The sequence below is a fragment of the Centroberyx gerrardi genome, chromosome 5, assembly GCF_048128805.1.
Source record: "Centroberyx gerrardi isolate f3 chromosome 5, fCenGer3.hap1.cur.20231027, whole genome shotgun sequence".
NCBI lineage: Eukaryota > Metazoa > Chordata > Actinopteri > Beryciformes > Berycidae > Centroberyx > Centroberyx gerrardi.
Window position 1 is genome coordinate 20,293,532 of NC_136001.1, and position 21,288 is coordinate 20,314,819.

Sequence of the window (21,288 nt, forward strand, 5' to 3'; positions counted from 1 at the left end):
TTACTTTATATCACTGCTTTGCCATCACAGTCACCAAGTGTCCAAAATGTGCGAATGAGTCAGTTTCCATAGAGGTACGCACATTCTCCCGTAAAGTCTGTTTTTTATAAATCTCAACTTTTGCGTGGAAAATGGAAGCATCTTTCAAGCCCCATTTTGTGCGTATGCAATGTTTAGAAATGAGGACACAGAATATTCAGGATAGTTTCAAGTTTGAATTTTTTCTAGTATATATCATTAGAGGCATGTAGTCATGCAAAAGCCAATGAGAAAAAGACTGAAGTGGTTTTTTTTGTTTTTGTTTTTTTTAAACGCATAACAAATACCTGGCAGATCAGGATAGATAATCACTTCTAGTTTTCATGTTATTTATTTTTAATTTGATTTCAGTATAAAAAACAAACAAACAAACAAGCTAAGATGTCATTTTAAATATATTTAATCTCAACTGACTAATGAGATTCAAACAATCTATCAAGTTTTATTTTGTTGAACAGAAAAACAAGGCACTTTTGTCAGAACACAACTACATTGAAAACACCTGATCATTAGGCATGCTTTATCTTTAAAAGAAAATATCAAATCTGTAGAATTACATAAATTACAGATTTTTTTTAATATATACTGTATATCGCCCAACAGGAATACAAGAATTGTAAAAATTGTGGTATTACTGATTCTTTACCTTCACCTTGCCCACTGAACAGCAAACTTAGTAAAACCATTTACAAAGTGTTCATTTAAAACACACACCAAGACTCCTTATTTGATATTTGAGACTTCAAAAGGTGATGATTAGTGTTCAAGGTGCGAACCACTTGCGAAAGTTTCAAATCAAAGCCAGCAGTTTATTGTTCTCAAGAAAGGAAGTGTTAGTCAGAGTCATCTGCGATATCATCATCTTGATCCCCATCTTCCTCTCCATTAACCTTCTTACTTCCTTCAGAATCACTCTCCTGGGCCTGAAAAAAGCACACAAGACATTTGGCAACCTTGCAAATTAAAGCTATGAACCTGCTTCCACAAAGCATTAAGGAGAAAGTTCTGAGAAATGCAGACTAACAGCACTGTAAAGGAACCTGAGGTCTTTGAACCGACCCTGTACAAAAAGTGTTTTCCTGTTGTTAACAGCCAGTAATCATTAGCTTGCAACAGAACGTTATAGTTATCTTATCAGTCCTCTGCTCCACAGCTGCCCTCTACAGTTGTCAACTGCCTGTTAACCCACACGCTGTATGACTCAAACTTCTCGGATTACTGAGACTCAGTAGCAGTGGAAGGAGGCCGTTTGCCTGACTTAAAAAACACAGATAAAATGCACTGCTATTGGATTGACATCATTATTGTATTAATACGGTATACTGCTTTTTCCCTAAACTAAATACTTAACTACTCATTAATCTACCTGCTTCTGTCATTCATTTTATTTATAGCCATTGTCCATTTTATTAATATCCATTGTCCATTTTATTTATATCCATTGTCCATTTTAATAAAAACAGGGTTTTTATGATGTTAAAAATTATGTTGCTGAAGGGTGATTTTTTTTTTTTTTTTTACTTAAGGTGAATTTTTTTTAAGCCACAAATACTACTTTTAGCACATTTCAAGTTTTGTTTTAATTGTTGGCAAAGTCACTGCAGATTGTGCTCACTACGTCTTTATATAAATCGAAACAAACAGTAAAATAATATCAAAAATGCACAAATTTGCTTGGAGCCAACCCAGCTCTTGCATGAGATGTGAATATAACGTTTCTTTAGGAATCGTGAAAACGGCAGATACCTCATCCTCCGACTGCTCCTGAGGAAGCTCTGAACTTTCCTCCTCCTCCTCTTCACTTCCTTGTGACCGCTGAGAGAGAATCTCCTCGCCCTGCAGCACAGAGGGATCATGCTTCTAAGGCCATGGCTCAAAATGAACAGGGTGACATAAATACAAATTTAATTGGCAAATTTCAAGGAACTTCCTGATTCCCAAGTGCTCACGGACAGGGACACACACACACAGACACACACACACACACAAAGTTAAACTATGAGGCCAATTAAAAGACAAATATTATACCTTCAGGTCACGGTTCTTCAGGTTGCCCATCCAAAATGCCTCCTGGCAGTTGTTGAGCGTCAGCATGATCTTCACTCTGTAAATAAACTGCTCGAGGCTCTTCTTCAAGGCTGGGACATGGTTGGTAAGGTTTGTATCCTGACGAATCTGAGCACCAACACAACACAAATTTACTGAGATACCCTTAGTGTATTTCCAGGGTTCATACTTATTTTCCATTTCAAAATCCCAGACCTTAACTTCTTGGTTTTCAAGGTTTTGCTTGGTGTTCATTATGATGAGTGCTGATAGTGACCGGACAATGCGACAGTCTACTGGGCCATATCACTCTATAAGAAGATTGTTCTTCATAGCAACAAATGTCACAATATGTGAAATGACAGTGAGTCTAGAACTACAGATGTAGGGTTAGTACTAATGTCTGCTGGGACCAAACAACAGCTGTTTGTTTTCCAAACTTGGTCAAACTTTTTATGCAATTCTCAAACTTTTATAAGACCTGGAAATTGTCTTTCTAGGCCTGCATAGGAACCTGGCATTTCATTTTTAAAGAGGCAAGACATTACATCATTGCCTCTTGGTTGCTAGCACAGTGACATTTACACAAATGCTAATAAGGATAATAATAATAACAACAACAACTATGGAAGTCCAGTCAGGAAACTCTAGCTGGCTTCAGTCCATTGGTCTGCTTCAGCAGCATGTTCACTATGCTCCACCAGTGTGATTGGCAAAAGCAACGGTGAAAATTGTGCTGCTTTTGCTCACCCACCACAACCCCAGCTGCCTAATGCTTAAATCTGCTTTTATGTACTGTAAGGGGAATATGATGTACTTGCTGATTGGTTGCTTTTGCACCAGTGTGCGCAAGGTGTGCATACAAGCAGACCTATTCACTGCCAAAACCAAAAGTTGTATTGCCATGCAATTCTTATTCAATAAACTCTTTAAACTGAACACATGAGTTGTCCTGACTGAATTGATATTATTCACACCTAGCAAAGTAGTAAGGGACTGCATCTACCTTAGAATGTCCACACATGTGATGGAGCTGCCTGGTGCTGAGCTGGAAGGTCTTCAGCAGGCTCTGGACATCCTCCTGAGAGAGACATTGCATCACACACAGTCACCACACTGGGAGCACTTCAGTTTGTACTTGTTTACAAAAGAAGACAGGATGGTTTTGTACGCTCAGCCATATGTTTTACTGCCACCTCAAGCCATATTGGTTGATTGATTTGATAGGCAGAGGGAAGCAGAGGCAGAAAACAGAAGCAGTCATTTAGGAAGCAGGACATCAACTAATTTATTCAGAAATAAATCGGAATGCCATATACGTATTGTGGCATTTGTGAAAGTTTTTCTACAGACATTTTTATCATATCTCAGTACAATGATTTTCTCAAGGTACAAAGCTGCATTCAAATATGTTTGACTAGATGGGCAAAATTATTTGCATATCATATCACAGCACTATAGGATTGCATGAGAAGTCTGCTCGTTAACTTGTTTTTTTGAAAGCAACAAGGAAAATGACCTTGAGAAAAATGTGATTGCAACTGTGTGTTGTCCCCAGAAATTACAACATGGAAGTCAGTGAACTGCTCAGGAACACTTACTGGTTTCCCTTTGCCATTCTTACTTTCAGTTTCACATGATACCCAGCTTACCCAGACATTTACTGGATGTTTACATGCGTTGGAACCCAAGTGAACATAGGTAAGAATATATTTGGTTTGTACCTTGTGCTTTTTGAAACTGTAGTCCAGCAGTGGCATCCCTAACTTCAGGAAAGACTCGATGAAAAGGCGGCCATACTGCCAATAACAACATTAGAGACAGTTAATACAATGTCACAGCAGCTACAAATTAATGTGCAATCTGCTTTGGCAAGCAGAGCCAACTCACCTTAAGGCACACGTTGAGCACTGGCCTAGCGTCAAACACCTGTGAGGAGAGCACATGTAGGTGACACGCAGGTGAGCACATGCACGAAACACATACACACCCTTCCTACTGGAGCAAACAGATGTGTTCATTTCACCAAGATGTGGGGAAATAAATAGGACCCAGCAGAAAAATAAAAAAAAATGAGTAATAAACATGATTCTTGTTAAAGTACCCATTCTGTTTTCATCCACGTTACTCAAAATGAACTGAATACCTCATCACTGAGCATCTGGCCCAACAGTTAGTCAGATGCTAGAAATGTGTTAGGTCAATAGTCATCGGCAGTTCAATAGTCAGTTACAGCTTTTTGATCATGCTAACAGGTGATGTACCTTGACTAGGTTCACCAGGATGTGAAAGTCTCTAACAGCCAGGTTCCATGTCAGCAGCTTCTCACTCTGGGCCTAGAAGAAGGAAAAATGTTAGATTTCTCAAAAATAAAAGAAGAGTGGTTGGTTTGTGGCTCTGATTAAATTAGGTTAAACTGTATGTGCACACTCACTCTACAGTGAGACCCCTAGAGGTTTACCTCAGTGCTGTCACTGTTTCTGCCAGCAGGAATCTTCTTGACAGCTTTCTCCAGCTCTGCCATCATCCCTTTGTAGAACACCAGAAATGTCTGCCTGAAGAAAAAGGAGAAAGTGAGGGAAGGGTGAAAAATACAATAGCAACAATACAGTTGTATGGGTTCTTTACCATGATTATGGTTAAATTGGTCAGCCAAGTGCTTTTGACATCACCAAAGTCAGCATGGCTGCAGCACATCTTTGATCGATCGAACAGCCAAAACTACCATTGTAAAATCACTGACTGACAAGCTGACTCTCAACCTTCCACTGTGAGATGACTGGGGACACAGGGCTGAGTGATGAGGTCCTAGATGGGGGATCTACCTGCTGAGAGTGGGCCAGGTGGCAGAGCTTTCATCTTTGGCTGCATTGAGGAGCTCAGGGACGCCCTCTCCGGCGATCTCCTCCACTGCCTTCAGAACATCATCAGCATGCTCCAGGTAGATACTACAGAGTGAGCAGAGAAAAGACACAAACATTACAATTATGGATTTCAGATGTTTGTTCACAATTACAGTGGTCATGTTCATGGTAATAAAAGGTGTTAAACAAGCACTTAAACAAGTGTGCAAGCACTCTCTAGGTGCTCAGAGGGAGGGGGGAGGGGGATATGCATGATTAAAGTGAATCTATGTCAACTTTAATAACTCCACCTGCTCACATCAAAGTGCTGTGGTAGCACAGTGTAACTAAGAGAATAGCTGAACAAAATGTTTCATCCGTGCCTTAACTGGGCCACTGCAGTTAAAAATTCACAGATCTACTTCCTGGTATGAGGATGTACAGCCACCAGCCTCCAGTTGATGGATGCTTGTTGACATCTACCATGCTGCCTGGTGTACAAGTGCACACTGGATTTCCCTTATGCAGGGCTTTTGGGGCTCTGTGTGGCCTAAACAGTGCATACCGTAATTCCCCTAAGCACTGCACATTGCAATAAGCGTTACACACAAACAAACACACAGAGCCCGGCTCCTATGGAGGTGCTCCTCTTAAGCACCAAATAATTAGTTGAAGAAGACTGAGATATAGTATAAGTAATGACTTGGATAGTATTTTTAAACCACTACCTAATGATAAGTTATTTAGCTACTGTTCGGCATCATCAATGAGTCTTTAACCGCTTCAGCACATGTTCTCATTCTCACGTTCTCATGTGTTAATCTGGTCACAAAGCCAGCTTGAAGCCACTTTTTGTGTGGTGTCATAGGAACTAGAACAGTCCAGCATCCCAACAGTATCTACTACGGTACATTTTGATGAATCATTGTGATTCTACAAATAAGCATTTTGGTGGCTTTCCAGCAATTCTGCATGCAGCTTTTTACTAGGTTTTCTGTGCAAGAGAGCCATTTATCACACAGACAGACCTGAGGAGAGTTTGAAGTCCTTCATTGAATTTGTTCCCTCGCTCCCTCTCCCCGCTGGCTGTCACCCACTCTTGGCTCAGGAAACGCCGTGCAAGCGATGCTAGGAAGAGAAATCAATCAGTTATCATCACAGTCCACTGGAGAGTAGATAAGTGGATTTAAATGAGGTAGCGTGTCAAACTGACCGGTCTGCTCCCTGTAGGCCGCGGTGTTCCCTCCCTTCTCCGACACAGTGGACAGGAGCTGGGAGAGGCACAGGGCCGTGCTGAGGCTTGGCATGGTGCTGCGGAAGTTCAGCAGGTACTCAAAGCTGTGCCTAAATGAACAGATGGGCAAAAAAGATCTTTTTTTCGGGCGATCACACAAATAACACTGATGTATTACTGTATTAATGTGTTATTAAACAATTCTGATATCTATGTTTCTAACACCAATGTTCCCTGTAGAAATGTTTGTAGATCAGCAGGTAATTTTGGTTCTGAGACCCAGGTTCTCTGCTGGGCCCATTCCCAGATCAGTGCCAGTTACACTTTAAAGGATAAGGCTGGTGTTTTTTAATGCATTTCTTACTGTCAACAAACCCTATGAAAATAACAAAATCAGCAATGATTTGTCCATACATGGACAACATGGACTACATGGTCTCGTCCATGTAGCCGATGCCCAATGAAGCCATGTCCCAGCAGCCATAGAACTCCATTGTATTAAAAGAACGATTAAAAACACATCAAAGAGCCATGCCGTTGCTCTGGGCAACATATTTCATCATCACGATGCACCGGGCCAGCCGACTTTTTCCTCAAACAACTTAATAAGCCGACCGTAAACACGTTGTCGATCTCAGGAAAGTAGTTCCGTAGCACCGAAAATAGTCTCCAGCGTAATGAAGAATTTGTTCCCATTTGAATTTGATTTGGTAATAACTACAACAGCCTGACTTTTCATGGTAACAGTTGGCGATTTTTAAAATTGAAACTATGTCTTTGTGAGCTGTATTTAAAGGTTTTTAACTTACAATTGGAGCCAATGACTTCCGGGTTGAAGGCTAAAAGGGGTTTGTGGGAAGTCGGAAAGTAATGGGAGTAGGGCAAATACACTGTTGATGTTGTTATTTTCCTAGGATTTGTTGACGATAAGAAATGTATTTAAAAACACCAGCCGTATCCTTTAAGAATGACGCTTATTTGGATGTTTAGTTATTTGGGAAATTGTGCAGCTGTATTTTATAATTGTAATTATTTTGTCAGACTGAGCAATGGGGCCATTGTATTTACGTTTTTCTTGCTGTGGGGGCTATTTTCCAGCTGTGGCAGTTAGGGTTGGGGTTTGAAAGCATTTTATCGAATCTGAATCCAGTATCGAATCTGCTTATCGAATCCGAATCCTTTCGAATCCCTTATCGAATCTTTGTAGGTAATTTGCAGGACTCGAAACTAACTTCTTTCACCACCGTCCCAAAACTGTCCCAGAAACCTATTTTTAACCGTCCCAAAGTACACATTGTCCATCCCAAAATATATATTATATTTTACATTATCCTTATGCATTACATTATCATTATATTATAATTATCTTTATTAGTGCGTCACGTGCCATTTTTACACAGGTGGTGCCTCCCTCCTCAAGATACCGGTTACACCGCCTTTCACCACCAGAGGGCGGTCTAAGCGCTATCAAAGTCAGTCACAAAAACAAAAGTGAAACTTAAAATTCTACAATTTACTCTCAACTCGCATGTGTTTGTAACGGGATTTGCAAACAGTAACACGTTTTAATCGGAGATGTGTAAAACTGCCTAACACTAAGAGAGTTAACATGAGTGCAGTGCAAAGACTGGCATGTTGCCCCTGGTTACCATTGGATTCTGCTGGACACTGCTGTCACTGTAGGTAAGGACAATTAATCCTATTGAAATGAACCCCCTACCAATAACCATCGTCATAGTGATCAGTATGTTGTTAGTATGTCTGTTTATCATTTAGCCAAACTTGAACATGGAAGCTCTGAATATGTGCTTTTATTTTATTAATTACAAAATAACTGTGTTCCCGGTGTGGGGTAATAAGATGACAAGAAGCATGGGTCTTGTAATCTCCCTCTTCATCATGAGGACCTTGCCACAAATATTGTATTTCGCCGTTTGTTCATTGATTTTGCTGAAGTGTGCCCACACTTTAGAACATCTGAGGCGATCTGCTATGTTCAGTCAGTCCAGTAAACAAACTGGGGAGTTAGTGCGCACTCATATTATGTCATCAGTTGCAGATGGCAGTTGGGGAAGAGAGAGGAGGAAAAAAAGATTTGAGATTCGTTAGACTCGGAGCTTAACGAATCCGGGTATTTTACCAACTTGGAACCGGTTCCAAAATGGAACCCAACCCTAGTGGCACGCCACCACAGCGAAGTGAATGTAAAAAAATAAATAAATACTGAAACACGAGTGACACAGTTCCCTCTCTCTGGCTGTAAACCTTCACCACTCACTTTACAAGCTGCTCCAGGGTCAACTCAGCCCCTCCTTCTTTAAGTCGTCCAGCCAAAACACCCAGAGCCTTCTTCAATAAGCTCCGCTGGCCTGGCTGGGAGAATCCAGACCTGAGACACACACACACACACACACACACACACACACACACACACACACACACACACACACACACACACACACACACACACACACACACACACACACACACACACACACACCAATCAGGGACCCAGCTCAGCCAGAGACACTGACACTTTCAAAAAAATACAGCTCCAATGCTTCAGAGGGTTATGAGGTTTAATGTTCGACATGAACTCACCAGCTGAAGGTGGTGTTCAGGACCTGCAGGAGCAGCTGGTAGCCTGACGACAGTAGCTGGTGCTCCTGAATATCTGTAGCGGGGCCATCCACCACGCCGTTGTTCTCAGATAGCAGAGTCTGTGAATACGCACAAATATATACAAGCATACTGGGAAGATTTCATAGTTGGAACAAAGAAACATGGCTTTCTCTCATCACTTCAGAGAGTGTCTGTGTTTGTACCTGAAAGTGGTTGTGGCAGTTCTCCAAGTGTGAACAGAGTGCGGGCAGCAGCTGGACACAGCAGGAGGCGATGTCCTTGGAGCTCCTCTGCTGCAGGTGGGAGAAGCCCACACTCTTGTCGGTCCTTGCCTGCACAGGAACAGTTTTAAGTCACTTTCACTGAGACTCAAGAGCTTATTAAGATTTTGTCAGTAGTGACCAATGACCTATGCAGACGGTTTACAGGGTTTGTATACATTTCCATTTCGAAATTCCATTCTTTTTCCACACCTTAATTTTTTGCCTGGATTTCAAGATTTTCCTTGGGGTTCAATACAAGGTATGCTGAGAGTAGCTGGAGCATAATCACTCAATAGCTGAAGATTATTCCTCACAGCAATGAATATCACAATGTGTTAAATGAAAATGTGCACTCATGTGTATCAGGACCGAATAGTTGTTTTTTCCATCCTTTGTATAACTTTTAGTGCAAATTCCAAACCTTCTAAAAGACTTCCCTGGCCTGCACAGGAATCCTGTGTTTATCATTCCTCTGTTTGCATTAGCTTGTCTCCGTACCTTGAGGAAAGGGGCTCTCTTGGCAGGGGCAGCTGTGAGACTGAACTCCAGTTTGCGAAGCATATCCTCCAGCAGGAAGACCAGCTCAGCAGGACCCAGCAGAACCTCCTCTCGCACCTGAATATTACCACAGCACTGTTATAAGAGGTGTGAAACTCCCTATGTGTTTGATACATGTGGTGCACAAGGTTGGGGCAACTCAACAGATTAATGACAATAAAGTTAATACTCTATTCTGGTGTAAATTACATTGATTTCACTTATATACAGCATATGTCTACTCTGTTGCCTTACCTTGGTGTGGAGCTCAGAGTCCAGCAGTGAGCGGGAAAGCAGGCCACACTGCAGCACACTGAGCACCTCCATGTCCAGCTCCCTGAAAAAAGGTCTGTAGGACACCAGACTGACTCCTTGCCGGACCTCCTTCTCTTTCTCCTTCTCCGGCTGCTCCTGCAGGGACAGCACATGCAAAGTCAGCTCTCTGGCTCAGTTACATGAACATTAAAAAGATAATTCTGTGAAAGGTTTACCTGCTGAGTTTCATCTGCCTCAGTCCCCTCCTCGAGCAGAGAGCTGTTGCCCGAGGAGTTCTTACCAGGGGCTTTCCTCTTCTTTCGTGTGCCATCTAAATAATCACAGTGTAGAGAACCACATGGGAGCTCTTTATTTCCTAATTCAGAGTATTCTGTTTCATCAACACATCTTTGTAGGCAAATATGTTTTTGTTATCAAACTAAATTGCAACCAGCGATTTGGAGATGCACCATATCAGCAGAAAATGTATGTAATATCAGTGAATTTTGTGATGAAAATGCAGTTCTAACAACAATCATGTAACCTTTTTGCAAAAGTTGAATGTGTTCTGTTGGGCCTGGTTACCTTTCTTTGCCTTATTCAGAGGAGCAGCAGAGCTAGGTACAACTCCTTCTGTGCTCTCTCCATCAAAGTTAGCAAGAGGTGGAACATAGCCAGGCGTTGCTGGAACACAAATGGAGACAGTAACAGTATGTCATTTTAAAACATTTGGCGGTATGGATACTACAGGGCATGATGGGGAAAATGTATTATTTAAAGACCTCCCAGGGTTTTGGTTGAGAGACATACCTGCCAAAGCTCTCTCCAACAGTGTCTGGAGGTAGGTGACGTTCTGTAGGCGAGTCATCACTTTGATCTTCATCTCAGTTTCTTTTTGCCTACAGAATGCATTTATAACCTATATATCACAACACACAAGTAACACACATGTTTAGCCACAGACCTCTTGCTATTGTGCAAACTATAAATCAATGAAAATTTCACTTTAATGTTAATATGCAATTACCTCTCTGAACCAGTTGATGGTGTGGAAGAGCAATGCACAGAGGAACTCCCTCTCGACTTTTGACACGCTCTCTAATTTCTCTACTACATCCATGTCTGTTAGGACCAGAGGGCAGCCTGTGATACAGCAAACGCACACACACAGACACAAATTATTTTACAGCCACACCAATGAGAACAAACTGGTTTCCATGAGGAATTTGTAACTTTCTCTTCCTCACCCAGCAGGGCATCTACCTCCTCTAGGTCTCCCTGGTGCTGCTTCTCCTCACACAGCCTCAGGAGCCGGAAAAATGGAGACAGACAGAGAGGAGACACTCGCCTGCCCCACAAAATACAGCAAGAGAGAGAAATACATCAAACACCTCTTTAATTGAATACATCATTTCAAAGATTTCACACAAACTGGGGATGGGGGAGGGGTGACTGACTTGTGTGCCTTCTCGGTTTGACTCCACTGCTCCCCTTTGTGCTGGATGTCATCGGTCAGCAGAGGCAGCAGGTTGATGGCGATGCCTCCCTGACTCTCCTCCTCATCCAGGTTGTACAGCACACAGGGAGGAAGGGGGAAGGAGCTGGGACACGCAGACAGGAGGGGTTAATGACAGTAATTACAGGAGTATTTAAGCCTTTTTGGGCACAATATGTATTTATGTTGATATGAACGACCTGATGTCATCATGCTAACGCTGCCTAGTCAGCTGTCCACCACTAACCCTGTTATGTCCGGCCCTAGATCCACCACAAAGTCGTCCTGGAAGTCATCTAGAACACTCTTCACTATCCATTCCTGTTGGCCAGAGGAACAAAACAAGGCCGAAATGCTTAATCATGCAGATGTTGCATATTATGAAGCTGGCAGTGTGTCAATACTGATATCTAGAAGTTGAATTAAAAAGGTCAGGCAGTTATAAATCAAATAGATAAAAGGGGCTATTTAAGATAGGGCGTATAGTAAAGGATTGTTTGAGACACACCTGCACCTGTGGGTCCAAGGTAGAGTTCAGGATCAGGTTGGCCAGTTCATCATAGTACAGAGCTGCAGCCTCAGGAGAGCTTTCACTGCACGACTGCACCAGCTCCAACAGGGCTGTCACCTGCAGTGGCAACAATAACACACACACACACACACACACACACACACACACACACACACACACACACACACACACACATGTACAAACTAGAAACCTGCAGCTATAATCACACATCGCTGTGCTCAGGTGACTGGTGCAACAATAATGGAGAACACCTCATTACTAATAATTAGGATAATGTGAAACCTAGGTGTTAAAAAACATTGTCGTATTTCACTCTGAACAAAAACTATCTTGTCTACTTGTAAAGAATTCATGTAAATATATTTTTTTTAATAATTTATTATTTGTTTGTAATACACAATACCTGCTGTAAACATACAATATATGTGTTCTGAACTTATAACATTATACCTTTACAAGATACCACCCCTAGAAAAAATACTGCACTAAACAAAAAATAAACTAAGAAAAAATGAGCACAAAACTAAATCTATCAAACCCACACTGAAAACGAACTAAAAAAGTATACGGAAATAGTAATGGAATAATGTAATAGTATATGGAAACTATATACAAATAAAAACGAATTAAAAATCCCAAACCATAATAACCCTGGTACATACACATTATAAACTCTGGTTGTTTTAGGGCATAACATTCACCTGTCTGTACGTCTCCTGGGATAATGTCCCACCCTGTGAACCGTCCACTTTAGACCTGGGGGGAAGGGAGACAGAGTGAGAGAAAGCAAGAAATAGAGAGCATGAGGGAGTGAGTGAACATGAGAAATACTGCTTCTCTATCTGCACCTTTGAGACCGGGGTGCTATGAGAGTGAGACAGCTCCTACCTGCGGGCCCCCATGCTGCCCACCACCATGACAGCACCAATGATGCCAATACGCTTGTACTTGGGCACCGTGCTGGAGAGCTGTTTGCGGATCACTATGTGCATGTCATCCTGAGGGGAGAAAGATAGGAGAGAGCATGAAAGAGAATGAGAGAGGTTAAGTTAGTCCAGGAAGGATGACAAGAAAAGGCAAGAAAAGTGTTGCGTGCAAGGACTGTGCCTTGTGCCTGTTTGACTGTGTACCTGGATGTGAGTGCCTTGCTGCTGCTGTCCAAAGGCCAGTCTGCTGAGCAGGTGGAAAAGCCTGCGGATCTGCTGGGGGGTTAGGTTGTCCATGTAGTCCAGGATTCCCTGTGTCAAATATCAGAGTCAGCTAAACACTAAATACTGTGCTATGATGACCATGAGGGGGCTTCTGCCAGCTACAAGCAGTTGGCACATATTATGCTCACATAAATGATGATAAATGTACACTACCAGTCAAAAGTTTGGACACACCTGATTGAATGTACTATGTTTTTCATTATCTTAAAAGTCATTTTGATCTAAAGGCTTATGCTTAAATGCTTGAAATTAGTTTTTTAGACAAATATAAATAGTGAAGTTGATGCCTATGTATGAATTTCTTTCCAAAGCCTTTGCCTTTCCATCAAGGCAAAGGGTGGCTACTTTCTTTGCTATTATCTAAAATGTGAAAAACAGTACAAATAAAGAAAAATGTGTGTCCAATCTTTTGACTGGTAGTGTATACCTTATTTTTCTATGTCTTCAGTTAGCAGCTGTATTTGTAGACATTTGGATCTTCTCCTTACCTTGACAAAGACGGCGTAGAGGGCCATTTCCGCGGGTTTGTCTGTAACCAGGCCGCAGAGCAGCTCCAGAGCCACGTCCACCTCCCCACCCACACCGCTGCACACATGGGTCACCAGGGAGCCCACCGCTTCCTATAAACCAGAATTGCATTGCTTTAGATACAATTTTATTCAAGCATATACACACAGATACACCCACATGCACATTAAACAACAACTCCAGCACCCACCTGTTGGCAGTAAGAGTCAAAGGCAGTGAATGAGTGTCGGTACATGTGTCCACCGAAAGGCACCACACAGGAGTCTGGGGAGCGCAACAAACTCTGAGCCAGGGCCAGGATGGAGGGGAAATACCCTCGCATGACCTGCAGCATAATCAGTAAAGAACAAAATTATCATATTAATGAAAACAATATACTGCACTGTGATACTATCTTTATACAACCTCCTATCTTAAGCTTGCATGTCTGAAGGCTGACTCGCCTGAGCGTAGTCCCTGAAGGTCTTCTGTAGCAGAGCTTCCTGGAGTTGCCCTGTCCTAACTTTGACTTTCAGCACCCTCTCGGCCCCGCGGCGGCTGTGGTTGGCGTTTGTGGAGTGGAGGATGAACAGCACCAGCAGATCAATTACCTGACATTACAGGGAGACACACATATACATAATACATAAACACAGGGTTGCTGTATCTTCTTGATTTTGAAATGTCATACTTTCTCAAGACTTACATTTTTTGACTGGACTGGAAGATGTTGGTCAGTGTTCACTGTTCAATAAGATGTACTCTGATAGTGGCTGGGTAATATAACTACCAACTAGATGCATCTCTCAATAGGTAATGATGATTCTCTGAACAACAAACACAATGCTATATGAAATCATGGTGGGGTCTACAAGTACATCATTTATGTAGTCATATGTGCATTGGGACTAAACAACAGTATTTTCCCATATTTATCCAGATTTCTTGCACAACTCCCAAACCGTTTGATGATCAGTTTAATTTTCCATGTGTTTCCAGATCTTACAGACCTGCATAGGAACCTTGTAAACGCTACCTGCTTTGCCATGAGTCACAGCTGAGCTTTCTTAAAATGAAAAGGATGCATAGAGAAACTGAGGAGATGACATTCACCTTATGATCCTCTGCGTCGTCCACATTCTCTATTGCCTATTGAAAAACAACACAGCAAAAGTCATGTGAGCAAAAACGAAATGGAGATGAAAAGATTGTGCAGATAGGCTGGAGGTCACAAATGCTTTGTGATCAGAAAACTGTTACTATCACAGACACACGCCCCTATTCGCTCTAGCACCCCACCCTGGGTTTTCACATCTTTCAAAATTGTGTACTAGGTGGGGACTGGCTGGAAACAGTGTGTTTACACATTCTTTAAGGGACATCTTTGCAAGAGATTATTCTTCAAATGGGTAAATACTGTGTACCCCAAATACTGTGGGGGAAGTCAATGTCAATTCAAGCTTCTTTTCAGGAATTGCAGGAGATGGAAGTGGAAAAGTGATTGTTAGCCATTAGAGATATAAAAAAAATAAATAAAAAGCAGTAGCATGATTATTAAATAGAAGTAGGAGGTCTTAAAAAAAAAAAAGGGAGGGGGGGGGGGGGTTACTTCCTACCTTGAGCCAAGCCTCAGATATGGTTTTCTGGAATCGCACTGCTGACTTGATGCCATCCAACACCAATGTAACACTGTCCTGGCTGCTGCCAGCTGCTGGAGTGGCAGAGGACCTGCTCCAGAATGAGACTCATTAGATTATATCACGAGGGAAACAATATCAATAACCTATTAGCCTACTTCAAAGTAAGTTCCTGACAATACGTATTGACGCCGAGTGATGAGTGTAATGCAGTCTGCGTTGTCTTACACTGCTGCTGCTTTGCTCTTCAAACGGCTCTGGGAGGCCTGCAGCACTGGAGGGAGAACACACAGCTCCAGCTCCAGCTTTTTACGAAGACTGCACACCACCTACCCACAGGGAAACGAGTGCCATGTAAGTAAGTACAAAAATAAGCGCTACTACGTTGTGTTTTTTTATAAAGATTATGTAAATGCAGAATGCTGTGGACATGACTTCTGACCTCATATGCATCAGAGGAAGAGATGGAGTGCAGGATGAACTTGACCACCACAGGTAGGTCCTCCAGTTGCACAGCGGCCAACGTGGCCATAACAGCTTCACGCACCTGAGATAGCAGACAATAAAAAGGTACTATGTCAGTCAACAATCCCTAAATGTTTCATAACTCACCAAAGAGTGAGCGTGAGAGTGCAAGAGTGTGTGTGTATGTGTACTACCTCAGTCAGTAATGAGGAACTGAGGTTCAAGCTGGACAGGGCGTCCAAGATGGGGACAGTCAGCTGAGTGTTTTCCTGGAGTAAGGAGCTGCAGAAGACAGAGAGATGGAAACAGCAGTTTGTGAGTCACCTCAGCACATCACAAACCACAGATGGCGCACGTTTAATGTCGCTGAGGTAGCGGCGACTCAGTAGTAGAGACATACTCACTTGAGCTCCCTGGCTATATCATTGTGCTGGGAGTCTTCCAGGATCTCTGGCAGACTGGTGATGATGTCACGCTGAACCTCCACTGGTGCCACTGACACCAGCTGCATGAGCTTAGCTGCCAAATCCTGCAAATAACAGGCCACAAAGAGGGCAGAAATAAACACGCAGAGCCCCGTCTACAATTTAGTGATGATGTCGAGGTGATATGAACAGGAATGTGACCAGTTAGGAAGCTTATGGAACAGATCAGGAAAAATAAAAAATACCTTTAATAATGTAAATGACCGTGACTGTACATCCAACAAAACCTATCATCACAGAAATTACTACCTTGCTGTCCATAACTCTGTCTAGCCATTTGAGCTGGTTGACAATGATGCGAGGAATATTCAGTCCTCCGTCTCCAGTACTATGAGGAATAGAACAAGATAAAAACTTTTATAAAATAAGACAATAGAAAAAACATTTGTAAAAAAATAATGTTTGATACACAGTACAGTGAGCTCATACAAGATACTCACCCATTAAACATGAATTCAGGGAGTTTCTCAAACAAGGTGTTAATGATCAAAGTCTACAAGAAAGAAAATAGTAGAGTAAGAAATTGTGTTAGAGTCATTACTGTGCCTCATAGCAGGAATAGGCATTTCACATTTCTGTGTGTTTCCATGTGACATTCTTTGTACCTAGGCTGTACAAGCATATTTCACAGAATCTCCTGTATTCTGACAGTCTTACCTGTAGCATCTCAATCCCCAACAGCATGCGCAGCAGACTCTCTTGGAATGAGCTGACAGAACTAAAACACAGAAGATGTGGGTTGTGTGTCATGATTTCATACCCTACAGACTCCTGACATAAAGTCTAAGATTTAGCTGTGTCCTTCATAACTTAAAGTGCTGACTCAAGGGAGCCCAGCCTCTATTAGCATTGTGCGCCCCATTTACAATTACCTGGAGTCCCCATCAGACAGACATGGGACACATGGAAGGAGGCAGTTCCTGAACCTCTCAGGGTCCTCAATGTGAGACTCCAATCCAGTGATGAATTCCTGCACAATCTGACCAATGAAATGGCAATGAAACGTAATTAGCTAGATGGAACAGGGTTCTGCCTGAAAATGCAGAAACCTGTGGTCTTTATTTCAGGGATGGAGTTTATACTCACACCAGGGTACCTGGGACTCTTAAGTAGTTGTTGCCTTATCCTTTTTTGGAAAACTACTTGGTCTACAGCTAGAGGGAATAAGATAAAGATGGCAATTAATAGCTGGTTTCACACATGTGTTTACTTGCCTGGTAAGGTATGTTTTAAAACATGGGCTGAGTGTGTTTACCAATCTCGTTGGATGTGCCACCTTGTCTCAAGATGACACCTGCCTCTCGCAGACAGACACCAAATACACTTTCATTAGTCTCTTCTGGGACAGCTCCCTTGGACTGGCGACCAGTGCTGCGACTTTTCTTTGGTTCTGCAGGGAAGAGAAACAGGAAGCTCATAGCAAAGAATTCAATGCAAAACAACTGCTGGTTACTGGCAACTGGTTATGAATTGCTGTGATGTTACATAAAACTTACTAGAGGCCAGGCCATGTGCAGCACTCTCGCCTTTATCCACAGATGAGCGTCGTTTCTTGCGCATCATCTGAGAAAATACAAAGATCCAGAACTTTTCAGTATAAACCATAAACCAAGCTAGCACCCAGTGGTAAGAAGCTAGCTAACATGCTGTCGTTGATTGATACTTTGACTGGCTAGGATAGCTATTATATAGCAAATATAGCTAAGGTATTAGTTGCGTAATTCCATAAAACAGATGCTATACTTTATAAATGTGTATCGAGGTTCAGTTGTTGGCTATCAGAATAATTCTGAATGACAAAAGTACGACATACTGTTCAGACAGGCGCTCAGACGAGACGACAGATGCAAATTTACAACACAACACAAATTCCCGCGCCAATGTGATTTGAGCATCATCAGAGAGACTCGTCAGTCTCAGCCAGGGATCCTCTACAAAGGGCCTGACAGTGGACGGTAGAGACAAATGTCCAAAACGTCTTTTGATATGTCAAGTGAAGGCATAAAGAGAAATTTATGTGTATGTAGCTCCTTTATAAGCCACTCAGAGGAAACACAATCTGTTTCACGCTATTAAAAACAGGTCATTACTAGAAATTACCCACCATCAAAAACATTACAGTGTGTTTTAGACGGTCTCTAGCTTTCTACGAATGGGCTGGCATGTTTTGAGACACAGGTTGGCCGTTCTCGGGCGGGGTTAGGCTTCCCAAAGTTTAGACCTTTACATTGGAAAGAGCCTGCCCGGGCTACGCTGTGTAACCAAACGCGCACAACCAACTAAATCAAACACTGTACTAACTTTATCACAGAGTATATAGTTAAAGCGAGTGGCTTCACTTCTGCAAATTTCCGCCTTCGCCTAAACTCCGTTCGGCAAACTAGACCGCTTCTTTTTTGGCTGGGAGTTAATAATAATAATACTAATCATAATACTCTTGATGTATATAGCCCTTGTCAAAACAAAATTATAAAGTCCTCCACAATCAAGAGGAATAAAAATGGCAAATGGCATAGATCAATAACACAGAAGGACAATGAGGTAGACTAGAGTATATAATAATAATAATAATAATAATAATAATAATAATAATAATAATAATAATAACAACTTTACTTATATAGCACCTTTAAAAACAGAGTTTACAAAGTGCTTTGACAGTCAAAATAAAAGCAGAATAAGTCTGGTCACCGTCAGTCTTGTTCTTTGATACAGAAACAGTCAGGAGTGTCTCACATTTGGTCGATTGATTGATTAAATAAATAAATACATAGTTTTACAGGTGCTCCTGCTTGTATGGGGATATCTGATGTCAGTGGAGGTGTCTGGTGTCAGTACTGCATATTCATGAAGAGTCTTGCATAAATTACCTGCTGTTACCTATCCTGCTGACTGACTATTCATGAATGTTGTAATTTCAGACAGATGTACGCAGGTGCGAGATGATTTATCTTCCCTACGCTGTTCCGGTCTAGGGTTTCCATTGTTGGAGTAGGAGGTGAACTATCTTGACAGTTAGATTCTACCTCTTTGACCTTATGCCAAACATTAAAGCATAAGCCGAGGAAACACAATACCATTTTCGCTTCCTGGCTCCGAGGAAAGAAGGGGAACTGTCACTACAATAATGGCGACGAAATTTTACGGGCTGACTGCCACACTGGTAACAGGAGAAACATTTAATTTCTCCTCTCTGCAGGGCAAAGTGGTGCTCATTGAGAATGTCGCGTCTCTCTGAGGCACGACCACCAGGGATTACACCCAGATGAACGAGCTCCACGAGCGGTACGCCGGGAAGGGGCTCGTGGTTCTGGGAGTTCCCTGCAACCAGTTCGGCCATCAGGTAAAGACATTACATTCACCTTTACTGTATTAAACACAGGGAAGTAGGCTATATAGGGCTATAGGTTCACATCTGCTGCACATATTCTCCTCTCTTACCTTTCAGTAGTTTGAATTTTGATGTTTATGTTGCTTTTATTTTCAAATTGGATTTTCAATTTTAGTTTCTGGAAATGTTTTAGTTTGTAATGTCTAACGTTACATCTTATTTAGTTCAACTAATTTGATTCATGGATGAAGAGACTTGAGTCCTATTCATAAAATTCAGAGTGAGGAAATTGTAGGTAAACTTTCAAAATTTGTCCATACTTTCAACGGTGCTGGCCACTGGTTTTGACTAATTTTCAATTCAAATATTTTTTTTGTTGCATGACATTAGGCTACTAGCGAGACACTATAGGCCATATTCCTATAATGTTTCCATGGGGACTTTAGTGTGCATGTGGTTGCCCACTCAGTGAGCCAGTTCACAGTGACCTTATCTGAACTTCATGGTATTGTTTTAGAGTTATATTTTTTACACATTTATATAACCCCGGTATACAATATTATTTTAGGGACTTTTGCGGTGATATTTGTAGGCTAGCCTATAGTATTCTTGAAAAATATTTTTAGATTACTATTATTATTATTATTATATTCGTTATTTTTGGTGGTGGTGGTGGTGGTGGTGGGGGGGGGGTTCTATATAATTTGGTAAAAACAATCCTTGATCAACCCGTGCAGGAGAACTGTAAGAACGAGGAGATCCTGCTGTCCTTGAAGTACGTCCGTCCCGGAAACGGCTTCGAGCCTAAGTTCCAGCTCCTCGGGAAAGTGGACGTGAACGGGAAGGACGCCCATCCCCTGTTCGTCTTCCTGAGGGAGAAGCTGCCGCTGCCCAGCGACGACCCGGCGAGCCTCATGAACGACCCCAAGTGCATCATCTGGAGCCCGGTCTGCAGGAACGACGTGGCCTGGAACTTCGAGAAGTTCCTCATCGGTCCGGACGGAGAGCCGTTCAAGCGCTACAGCAGACGGTTCCTGACCAGCAACATCGAGGGAGACATCAAGAAGCTGCTCAACCTGGCAAACTAAACCGTCCTCCACATCTTGGTCACACCCTACAGCTTCCTCTTGCACTAGCCTTTCGACAACAGGTCTTCCAATTTTCTGTATCGCTTTTGTAGGATCGGTGTGCTTGACATCTTCCAGACCCACCTGTGCTCTCTTCAACAAAATGCCTGTGTTCTGAACTTTTACTATATGAAGGCATCCTCCGAAACCAAGCCAATTGTGAGGGGGGTATCCGAGGAAATGTAAAAGGCTTAACTTCTCAGTTGCATTGGGTTTATGTAAAGCACAGCTGTGGTTTAATGTAACAAGTGGACCAATAAATGTAGTTTTTGCTATATGTCTGTGAGTGAACCTGTTTGGTAACCATGAAAGACGGCATTTTAGACGATGATGATAGGCCTATATTATTAATGAGCCAAACATGACTCTTGCACCTAAAATCATTCTATTTTCAATTGTGACAAACTGATCACATTTTTAATTCAAGCTCCATGGTTTATAGACCAAATTGTAACAAGACCCATGTGAAGATTTGAGGGAGTTTTTTACATTTACCCTGCAGTGAAAAGGTTATGACCGATTAAAAAACCTGACATACTAGAGGTGTAGGGAACTATGTTCGCACGCAATTCCCGTAGCTAATAATATAACTCTGGACACACAGATCTTATCTTAGTTCACTTTACAGACACTGCAGAACCTGAATGGCATGCTCTTGC

The 21,288-nt window shown here is 42.0% G+C and overlaps 3 protein-coding genes across 3 annotated transcripts; 1 reads left to right on the plus strand and 2 right to left on the minus strand.

Moving 5' to 3' along the window:
• Positions 1-640: 640 nt before the first annotated feature.
• fancd2 (FA complementation group D2) lies at positions 641-15,753 on the minus strand. The gene is made up of 34 exons (XM_071925874.2): positions 15,664-15,753; positions 15,450-15,550; positions 15,201-15,312; positions 14,698-14,733; positions 14,049-14,195; positions 13,796-13,930; positions 13,566-13,697; positions 12,997-13,104; positions 12,755-12,864; positions 12,568-12,622; positions 11,843-11,962; positions 11,582-11,655; positions 11,297-11,440; positions 11,087-11,187; positions 10,867-10,982; positions 10,650-10,758; positions 10,425-10,523; positions 10,076-10,170; positions 9,840-9,995; positions 9,546-9,662; positions 8,988-9,116; positions 8,764-8,882; positions 8,441-8,551; positions 6,142-6,272; positions 5,957-6,056; positions 4,911-5,033; positions 4,547-4,640; positions 4,350-4,421; positions 3,976-4,014; positions 3,810-3,884; positions 3,092-3,166; positions 2,068-2,214; positions 1,786-1,875; positions 641-962 (listed from the first exon to the last, which is right to left on the minus strand). Exons 1-34 carry the CDS (start codon positions 15,751-15,753, stop codon positions 873-875), a joined length of 3,552 nt encoding a protein of 1,183 aa, XP_071781975.2. The 3' UTR covers positions 641-872.
• Positions 15,754-16,086: 333 nt separating this feature from the next.
• LOC144539342 (Fanconi anemia group D2 protein-like) lies at positions 16,087-17,734 on the minus strand. Its single transcript, XM_078283578.1, has 8 exons — positions 17,668-17,734; positions 17,427-17,561; positions 17,258-17,325; positions 17,044-17,150; positions 16,829-16,889; positions 16,612-16,664; positions 16,421-16,499; positions 16,087-16,215 (listed from the first exon to the last, which is right to left on the minus strand). Exons 1-8 carry the CDS (start codon positions 17,732-17,734, stop codon positions 16,087-16,089), a joined length of 699 nt encoding a protein of 232 aa, XP_078139704.1.
• Positions 17,735-19,211: 1,477 nt separating this feature from the next.
• On the plus strand, positions 19,212-20,906 carry gpx1b (glutathione peroxidase 1b). Its single transcript, XM_071925945.2, has 2 exons — positions 19,212-19,514; positions 20,240-20,906. The coding sequence occupies exons 1-2, from the start codon at positions 19,299-19,301 to the stop codon at positions 20,588-20,590; spliced, it is 567 nt and encodes a 188-aa protein (XP_071782046.1). The 5' UTR covers positions 19,212-19,298; the 3' UTR covers positions 20,591-20,906.
• Positions 20,907-21,288: the final 382 nt, after the last annotated feature.